Source organism: Myxine glutinosa, chromosome 1, assembly GCF_964187855.1.
Source record: "Myxine glutinosa chromosome 1, kmMyxGlut1.1, whole genome shotgun sequence".
In the NCBI taxonomy this organism is placed as follows: Eukaryota; Metazoa; Chordata; class Myxini; order Myxiniformes; family Myxinidae; genus Myxine; species Myxine glutinosa.
The window spans coordinates 59,283,198-59,293,869 of NC_136261.1; the positions used below are offsets into that span (position 1 = coordinate 59,283,198).

Consider the following 10,672-nt stretch of genomic DNA (forward strand, 5'->3'; position numbering starts at 1 on the left):
TGTGTACCATAATGGCCGGCATCATCACAGTGGGTTTGATACTGTTATAACAGTATAATAGAATTCATCATTCAAGATAATCATGGATTTGGGATATATACAATTCAAACCCATGGGTGTTCTGTTAAATCAGACGCTCCTTTGTCAATCCCCAGAAGGAATGGTAATTGGTTTTGGACGGTTTTTTAATGTTAATCCCAGGGAGTTTAGATTACACATGGTATTTGTTGTTTGAAATAGTCTTGAATGTTTTTCTTACCTCCTGTGCATGTGCACTCCTAATGACTTTTAGCGCAAGGAATATGGCCCAGTTAAACTTCCGTAAAGGGAAATCAAAATTGAGTTTCTGCAAGTGGGTGAGAACCTCTGCTGGGAGAAAGATGCAGAGGAGGTTGGACTCGTTTTGATTTGTAGGAGGAGGTAGCTTATCTGGGCTTGTGGTTGAATTCGGTCGATTGTATAAATGAGATGGAAAACTGCAAAGGAATAATTAATTGAAAAAACTGTCCTATTGATCTGGTTGATATTTGTGTACAGGTGTGGGTGGTATGGAGGGACAAATATCAGGACCTCAGCTGGAAAGACTGGATTCATGCCGCCTGATGCAACTCTGCTTGCGCTACCAGCATCATCTGCAACAGTGTGCAGAGGCTGTGTCTTTTGACCAAAATGCCCTGGCTCAACGTCTGCATGAGGTTAACTTCTGCTCTGTCTTTAATAGACTGTCCTGCCCCCACCCTTTCTCACCTTTTACATATTTTCCACTATCATATGTTACATGGAATGCCTGATGATATTGTTACATGGAAGGGAGTTGTGGCATCCATAGTTAGATTGCATTAAGAATAGCTTGGTCCGTGTAATCATCCAGGTTAGATTACTCGTATGTTAGCTATTTCTCCAGAGGTAAGTCGTATTGTCAAACGATAACCGAGGAGGCGGTGAGTGTTAACTTTAAGAAAGTGTGGAGTAACATTGTTGAGCAAAACCTCCTGTTGTCAGGCAAGAACAGGTGAGGACTTGTGGCATTTAACATCGAAGCCACATGGAAAGCACATCGCGCCATAAAGAAACCACCATTATTAAATGTTTGTCCTGCTGGTCGTACAGTGGCCATGTTGGCGAGGTTGGCTATGGAGCCATGGAGGAAGGCAGAATACTTTTGTTTTCTCACTCAAGAACTGCCTTCGCCCACAATGTGTGAAATTGGGGCATATAGTTACCAGCCATTTGGGCTGGTAACTTTTGAGAGTTACCAGCCCAAAGAAAAAGTTACCAGCCCGAAGAACTGAGATGAAAATAAGGACTCAAATTGGTGCATTTTAGGAGTGTTCAGGAATAAACTCCCTAAAAACCTAATAGCAACTGTAGGTCTTCTCGAATAATTAAATAACAAAACACCAGTGAATAATATTTTCATGACACCAAATACGTTTTATTGTCAGAAAAGTGAGGAAATATTATAAAAAGTTTGTGCATAGATCAATCAATATGTGCAGGACAGTCACAGTTGATAACTTGATGGTGAGTTAAAGTAATACAAAGTTGAGAAAAACTTGAGGTCTAGTAGTCGGTCTATGATCTATCACATTTCTTGTTAGTTTTACATATCTTCCACGGCAGCCTGCAAGTCCTCAATGTCATCCAGAACCACGTCTTCGCAGTCAGTGTCAAGGCCGGACTCATAACCCGACTGTTTGTCAGCTGCTGATATTGGCTCCGGCAGACCAGCTCCCTCAGGTTCACCACCTGCAACAGCAGCAGCATCTATCTTCGTGACCTGATCCCGCACCAGCTCTGGCAACAAGCTGGCCCCTGCTCCACTCCGGGTGAAGTTGGGCCTTCTCGTTCTCTTGGAACAGCTGTTCCAGATGTTGATTGCTGGCTTAGGCTCAAAGTCGGTGATGTCCGCAGATTATAGTTGGATGCAGAGCAAATCCGACATTGTTGTTGACTTGAGCCTGTTCCTGAGATCATTCTTCATGATCTTCATTTGTGAGAATCCTCGCTCACATTCGGCCGAGCTGGCTGGCAGTGTCAATATCAGGTCAATGACTGCCAGGATGTTGGGGCACACAGGCTGATAGGAGTCATTCACCTCTGGCCACTGCAGATCTGTGATTTTCCGACTGTTAAATAAATAACTTAAATTTGAGGGAAACATGCATTTTCAACAGAAAAAGTCGATTTTAAACGAAAATGTAGGGCAAAATCTATCCAGACCACCGGGCTGGCAACTCAATAAAGATACCAGCCCGGGACAAAAGTTACCAGCCACGGGCTGTCGGGCTGGCGTTAATTTCGCACACTGTTCGCCCACCCTTAGGGGGGAGGAAAACATACAATACACACATCTTCGTTTATTAAAATTAATATATTTCTCCTTTTAATTTTAACACCCTTAAGATATCCGGAAGCACGCCACATTCTTATTCCCAATACACCCCTCTTTCCCCCAATGAAATTACATCATTTTTATGGATGCATATGGTCTTGTGTTGGTATGGAGCAGGCATGATGAGCCAAAATAGTCTTCTTCTGCATCTGGTTTCATTGTTATTCCTTGTTCTTGTTATTCCAAACAGAGAACTCACTGTTTTGAGTGTCATGGAGGACACAAACAACAGGCACGAATAACTCATTTAACGTGTTAAATAAGGTGGTGTAAAAGTTGTCATTTTTCTACAACCTTTAAAACCTTTATTGTATTTTCGTTGAATTGTACACATGAACACTATACTACACGAATCGCTGCCTTGTCACTTGCAAAAACCTCCAGTCGAGCAGTAATTGGACAAAATATTGCGTCATTTTACGCAATATCACAAATCAAATTGGCCGCTCGCGCTGTCAGCCTTGGGGAATATCGAGAGTCAGACAAAATGGTGGCTTGTAGGAAATATAGATCATGCTCGGAATCACAAAGCAAGACTTCAAAAGGCCCTTCCAATGTCCTTTTTGTCAAGACTGCATGGGGTAAGGTGTTCTATGAGCACTCTAGTGGTCTAGTTTATAGTTTGGATAAGATAAAGTTTAATTGGGGGGGGGGGGGGGGGTATTTTATGCCTCCGATGACGAAGTCGCCGAAGGCATTATGATTATGTTTTTGGGTTGTTCGCCCGTCATTCCGTGCGTGTGTCCGTAATTGGTTTGCGTTACCGTGATAACTTGAAGTTAATTGAAGCTGAAGCTGAAGAGATCCAAATAAAACTTGGTACAGTTATTTATAATGATGATTAAATTGATTTTAATTGATGAGGTTAATTGATTGCTAATTGAAATTGATGAAGTATCTATATAATAATAGCGTAAGGACTCGACTTTGTTATCCCTTTTACGCCGCACCCAGTGACCCGATGCCCACGGCACTAATGGATTTACGATCTACGAACCGCGCTCTTTGTTTATCATGTACAGCCATACTCGAAAAATCTGAATTAGCCGACGTTGGGGCCCAAAAGCATCCGATTAACTGCCGATACGACGCCATCTTAAGATGCCATCGTATTGGCGTCTGCTGAGCGAAGGCGAAGCAAGGCGTCCACTGAGTGGACAATCCAGAGCATGCATTTGTGCCGGTGTCGGCGATCGTTGTTCATATACGCACTCTTCATTCTCATCTTTCTTCCTAACTCTTACTCGGACAAGCAAATCCCCTATGCCATCCATAATGGTACACTCTATCCATACACCACATCCTCCCTTCCGTAGATGTTCCACGGGTTTCGGCTAGTGTATAATAATTATTAAATACAAAGATGAACTGATTACTTCCATCACCGAAGGTGGATGGAGGTTATGTTTTCACCCCTGTCTGTCTCTTTGTTTTTTGTCTGTTTGTGAACAAGATATCTCAAAAAGGTTGTGGACGGATTCGGACGAAATTTGGTGGAGAGGTAGCGTGTGTGACAAGGACGAAACTATTAGATTTTGGTGAAGATCAGGATCCGGCTACTAGAATTTTTTAAGTGGTTCTTCACCATTGGGGGATGGGACCATAAACGATACATAGCAGGATATATCAAAAGGTTGTGGACGGATTCAGACGAAACTTGGTTGAGAGGTTGCGTATGTGACAAGGAAGACTTAATTCAATTTTGGTGAAGATCCGAATCCGGATCTGGATCAGAGAATTTATTAAGCGATTTTTCACCATTGAGTGATGGGGCTAAAAACGATATATAGCAGGATTTCTCAAAATGTTATGGATGGATTTGGGCAAAACTTGGTGGACAGGTTGGGTGCGTCGCAAGACCGAATTTATTCGATTTTGGTGAAGATCGGAATATGGATTCGGATACGATATATATTTAATTTTTTAAGTGATTCTTCACCATTGAGAGATTGGGTGAAAAAGCGATAAATAACATGATATTTAAAAAGGTTGTGGATGAGTTATGACTAAACTTGGGGGACGAGTTGGTTCGGTGATTAGAACAAGCTGATTAGATTTGGGTTCAGATCCGGATCCAGATCCAGCCCATCAGTGGGATGCAAAAAGTAAAATGTTCAGCCTGGCGGAGGTATGCTCTCTACCGAGTACCGTTCTCGTTGAATGTGGTTAAAATATGGGGTGTAGAGGTCAAAGGCCAGATGTCCTCTTTAGTAAAAAATTGTGTTACTGTGCTAACTTGTGAACCAGTGATGGGACTTTGACCAAATTTGGTATACAGTGCATTCAGAAAGTATTCAGACCCCTTCACTTTTTTCACATTTTGTTATGTTGCAGCCTCATGCTGAAATCGTTTAAATTCAGGTTTTTCCCTCATCAACCCTCAATACCCCATAATGACAAAGAGAAAACAGGATTTTAGAAAGTTTTGCAAATTTATTAAAAAGAAAAAACTGAAATATCACATTTACATAAGTATTCATACCCTTTGCAATGACACTTGAAATTTAGCTCAGGTGCCTCCCATTTCTCTTGATCATCTTTGAGATGTTTCTACACCTTCATTGGAGTCCACCTGTGGTAAATTCAATTGATTGGACATGATTTGGAAAGGCACACACCTGTCTATATAAGGTCTCACAGCTGACAATGCATATCAGAGCAAAAACCAAGCCATGAGGTCGAAGGAACTGCCTGCAGAGCACAAAGACAGGATTGTGTCGAGGCACAGATCTGGGGAAGCCTACAAAAAAAATTCTGCTGCATTGAAGCTTCCCAAGAGCACAGTGGCCTCCATAATTCTTAAATGGAAGAAGTTTGGAACAACCAGAACTCTTCCTAGAGCTGGCCGCCCGGCCAAACTGAGCAATCGGGGGAGAAGGGCCTTGGTGAGAGAGGTGACCAAGAACCCGATGGTCACTGGCTGAGCTCCAGAGATCCTGTGTGGAGATGGGAGAAACTTCCAGAAGGACAACCATCATTGCAACACTCCACCGATCTGGGCTTTATGGCAGAGTGGCCAGACGGAAGCCTCTCCTCAGTGAAAGACACATGAAAGCCCGCTTGGGGTTTGCAAAAAAGCACCTGAAGGACTCTCAGACTGTGAGAAACAAGATTCTGTGGTCTGATGAAACCAAGATTGAACTGTTTGTCTTCCGTCTGGCCACTCTGCCATAAAGCCCAGATCGGTGGAGTGTTGGTGATGGTTGTCCTTCTGGAAGTTTCTCCCATCTCCTCACAGGATCTCTGGAGCTCAGCCAGAGTGACCATCGAGTTCGTGGCCACCTCTCTTACCAAGGCCCTTCTCCCCCCGATTGCTCAGTTTGGCCGGGTGGCCAGCTCTAGGAAGAGTCCTGGTTGTTCCAAACTTCTTCCATTTAAGAATTATGGAGGCCACTGTGCTCTTGGGAACCTTCAATGCAGCAGAAAATTTTTTGTAGGCTTCCCCAGATCTGTGCCTCGACACAATTCTGTCTTTGTGCTCTGCAGGCAGTTCCTTCGACCTCACGGCTTGGTTTTTGCTCTGATATGCATTGTCAGCTGTGAGACCTTATATAGACAGGTGTGTGCCTTTCCAAATTATGTCCAATTAATTGAATTTACCACAGGTGGACTCCAATCAAGGTCGAGAAACACCTCAAAGATGATCAAGAGAAATGGGAGGCACCAGAGCTAAATTTCAAGTGTCATAGCAAAGGGTATGAATACTTATGTCAATGTGATATTTCAGTTTTTTATTTTTAATAAATTTGCAAAACTTTCTAAAATCCTGTTTTCTCTTTGTCATTATTCGGTATTGAGTGTAGATTGATGAGGGAAAAAATGAATTTAAACGATTTCAGCACAAGACTGCAATATAACAAAATGTGAAAAAAGTGAAGGGGTTTGAATACTTTCTGAATGCACTAAGTATATACAGTAGGATGAATGCAAATATGAACTGAAATGAAATGATTCCATGACCTTGCTTATAATTGGAAGCAAGCTAATTTGTAGATTGCTGTGAATAAGCAAGTTGAGTTATTTATTTATTCCTTGATATGGATATGTTCATCTTTTCTCTATTGGTGTGCTCTATTGACATCCGCAGGAGCGGTCTGTGCTCATTAAATCGCAGTGTGGACAGCCAAATGAGGACCAAATACAGATGACATATAAAGGTCATGCTTTTGAAAGAAAAGCTCATTGTGCAAGGCCAATTGGATAGCTAGTTAGCGATTGTATTAAGCACAATGTTGCTTGCATTGTTACTGGCTTTTAGGGGTAATGACATGCATTTTATGTCAGCAACCTTGGTTTGTTTGGGGACTGAACCGACTTACCCTTTCATGAAACTATTTTTCTTGCAAGCACAAGGTCGTCATTTTGTACAATAATGTGTGACATACAAGTTCTTTCCAAATGTTGTGATTCCACTGGTTGCAAGGCCATATATACACGGTTATATTTTGCAAAATTCCTTCAATGAATTCATTCATATATCTTGATTCATATATCACTTGCATATATATATATATATATATATATATATATATATATATATATATATATATATATATATATATATATATATATATATATATATATATATACACACATACACATATACACATACATATTTATTTTTTACTTGGGAAAATCGAAGATTTTTCAAGTATATTGGTTGGACTTCTGCGTTATTCTGTCCGTTTGCCTTTATGTCAGTCGCCTTCAGGTCACAATTTTCAATCAATCTTCACGAAACTTCACCAAATGGTACAGTTGGTCATAAGCAAGAAGCCTATTGTTTTTGGGGTCAAAAGGTCAATAGGTCAACATAGGCCAGAGGTCACCAACTTTGTCAAATTCCTAAAATCCTCAATTTTCATCCGATTGACTTGAAATTTGAAGAGGATTTGCATATCTGGTCACTGAATTCAATCAGCAAGTATTTTTTTTTAGGTGAACATCGGCCAAAAGGTCAACATAGACCATGTTTCTAAAATCCTCAATTTTCAACAAATTAACTTGAAATTTGAAGAGGATTCGCATATCTGTTCACTAAATTCAACCGCCAAGTATTTTTGAGGTCAACATAGGCCGAATTTCTAAAATCCTCTATTTTCATCCGATTAACTTCAAATTTGAAGAGGATTTACATATCAGCAAACTGAATTCCACCACCAACTATTTTTGAGGTCAACAACAACAATAACAACAACAACAGGCATTTTAAGGCCATTTTCCCTGCAAGAGCGGGGGTTAGCCTTGCGGTCCCCATGACAATCTTCTCCATTTTGCCCTATTTTCTACATCTCCACTTGTTAACCCCCTTGCCCGCATTTCTTCTTCCACCATCTTTAGCCAAGTCTTTCCTGGTCTTCCCTGTCCTCTACTTCCTTCTACATTCATTTCCATCACTCTTCTCAACCAGTCACTTTCATCCTTCCTCAGCACATGACCAAACCATCTCAACCTGTTTCTCTTCACAGCATCCATCACAGGCTCTATTCCCATCATCTTTCGCAATTCATCATTTGTCTTCCTCTCTCTCAACGATACTCCACACATCCACAGAACCATTCGCATTTCCACCCTTTCCAGCCTTCGTTGCTGCTCTACGTTCATTACCCATGTCTCACTCCCATAAATCATAACACTTCTCACACATGCAGCATACACATTTCCCTTCAGCTTCAACGACACTCCTCTCCTCGTCAGCACGCCACTCAGTTCCCGAAACTTCTTCCATGCACATCTCACTCGAGCAACCGTTGCCGAGTCTGATCCACCTTCTCCATTCAGCATGTCTCCAAGGTAACAAAATGTTTTCACACCTTCCAGCTTCACGCCATCTCCAAGATCCAACTCAACATTTCCTCCATCTGCAGCTCCCTCTGTGCACACCTTACACTTGAATGTAGCTGCCACACTGGTTAATGCCCCTCTCAAACCACTACATTTTTGATGAACCCACTCAGCGCACATTGAACATTGAATGGAATTCACTCCGACACCCTTCCTGCACACAGCACACGGCCACTTCCCAGTTCTTTCCACCTCACCACATGCTTTACCACTTGCCATCACCTTCGTTTTTCCGATATTCACCTTCAGACCTTTTGTCTCCATACATTCCTTCCACTTGTTCATCTTCCCCTTCAGTCCATCCATACTTTCTGCAATCAACACCAGATCATCTGCGTACAACAACTCCCACGGTAAACCCTCCTTTACGTTCTGAGCCAGCACCTCCATCACAGCTACAAATAGTAGTGGACTTAGTACCGACCACTGATGCACTCCCACCTTCACCTCAAACTCACCACTGTTCCCGTCCTTCGTCCTTATAGCTGTGCGCGCTCTTTTGTACATTGCCATCACTACTCTGATCAACCATTCCTCCACTCCTAACTTCCTCAATGCCCATGTCAATACTTTGCGTGTAACTCTATCGAATGCTTTCTCCAGATAAACAAACCCAAGAAACAACTTCTTCCTCTTCTCCATATACTTCTCCTGCAACTGCCTCACAATAAAAAGCACGTCTGTCGTTCCTCTTCCTGGCATAAATCCAAACTGCATTTCGTCAATCTTCACTTTCTTCCTTATCCTCCTCTCCAACACCCTTTCCAATACCTTCATTCCATGCTCCAATAACTTTATCGCTTGATACGAGCCACACTCCAGAGGGTTACCTTTCCCCTTGTATAGAGGGACGAGGGTACTCAGTTCCCAACCCACTGGAATGCTGCCTTCTTTCACCACCAGATTGCAGATCTCTGTCATTCTCTTCACACCCCAATTTCCCGCTGCCTTCAACATATCTCCCACAACTCCCGTCGGCCCTCCCGCTTTTCTACTCTTCATTGCTTTTATCGCTTCCTCAACTTCCTTCTCGGTTATCTTCTCTGCCGGTCCTAAAACTGGGTTACTCTCTATGTTGCCATCCCATTCATTCTCTGCATTCAACAGTATTTCCATATATCTCTTCCATCTTCCTCTAATTCCATCTGGGTCCACAACGATTTGTCCCACTTCATCCTTCAAGCAACTCACCCCCATCACATCACACCTCTATTTCGCTATCTGCTTTGCAATCCTGAATACCGCTCTCTGACCCTCTTCTGAATCCAAGCGTTCTCCGAACATTTTCCTGCATGCCTCCTGTGCCTTTGCTACCTCTTTCTTTGCAGCCTTCTTGGCTGCCTTATAACTTTCATGCTCTGCTTTTTCTGCCCCCATATCCTTCGCCTTCTGCCACTCCTTGAACTTCTTCCTCTTCTCGTCAATCTTCTTTCCAACTTCATCATCCCACCACCATGTTTCCGAGTGCCTCGGTGGTCCTTTTGTCCATCCACATACCTCACCAACGGCTCCCAACAGACTATCTTTCATTGACATCCAACCACTTTCAAGCTCAACCACATCATCATCTACCCTACTCAGCCTCTCTTTTAATGCCTCCCTTACTGTCACCTCTTTCAACCTCCACACCTTCATTCTCGGTTGGTACTTCACCCGCCGAGCTCTCCTCGCACCTTTCACCCTTATGTCGCAGACAACCAAGTGGTGCTGTGAAACAGCCTCCTCCCCCGGGATCACCTTTGTGTCCCGGAGGTGCCCCCTATCTCGCCTACACACCAGCAGGTAGTCAACGTCAACATAGGCCAAATTTCTAAAATCCTCAATTTTCATCTGATTGACTTGAAATTTTTAGAGGATTTGCCATGTGCATGCTTGCCAGGTCTCTGAATTCGACCACCAATGATTTTTGAGGTCATCAAAGGCCAACAACTTGTTTTTGTAATTTTGCAAATATCGTGCTTTGCAACGTGCTTTGCGTGCTTGTTTTGTTTTTTTAATTTTTTCCAATGGTTGCTTGGACATCAACTCATTGATGACCTAAGCTCATTCCATGGTGAAACCCCAAAATATGCTGTAGTTTCAATGTCTTTACAAAAAATTTTTATCCGAATGTTATGAAAAATTTTAAATGTGCTGCTTTCCAATGTGACGTGTGCTTTGAGTGCAGCCTTTTCTACATCTCCATAATAAGTGAAATGGGTCAAATGCTGAAAGATGCTTAAGGCACAGGTAAAAGCCTATCACATCTGGGCCACGTCCACATCCCAGCGTTTTTTTCACACCCAGCAGGTCTAGCTGATTGTACAGAGTAACCATGGTGGGTAATTTAACCGGAGTATGGGTGCACAATGGCCAACAAAATAGCATTCACAAACCAAATTGAAATGGAACCGTTGTCGTCATCGTTGTTCTATGGGCCTTGGGCCTTCTGAC

At 42.5% G+C, this 10,672-nt stretch overlaps 1 protein-coding gene across 2 annotated transcripts in view; it reads left to right on the forward strand.

The window, feature by feature from the left end:
* The window catches only part of BORCS5 (BLOC-1 related complex subunit 5), a 64,741-nt gene that overhangs the window by 51,237 nt on the left and 2,832 nt on the right, over positions 1 to 10,672 (forward strand). For both annotated transcript variants that reach the window (XM_068112017.2, XM_078772239.1), the window contains one exon: positions 538 to 695. In XM_068112017.2, coding sequence (XP_067968118.2) covers positions 538 to 695 — 158 coding nt within the window. The remainder of the gene's footprint in view (positions 1 to 537; positions 696 to 10,672) is intronic.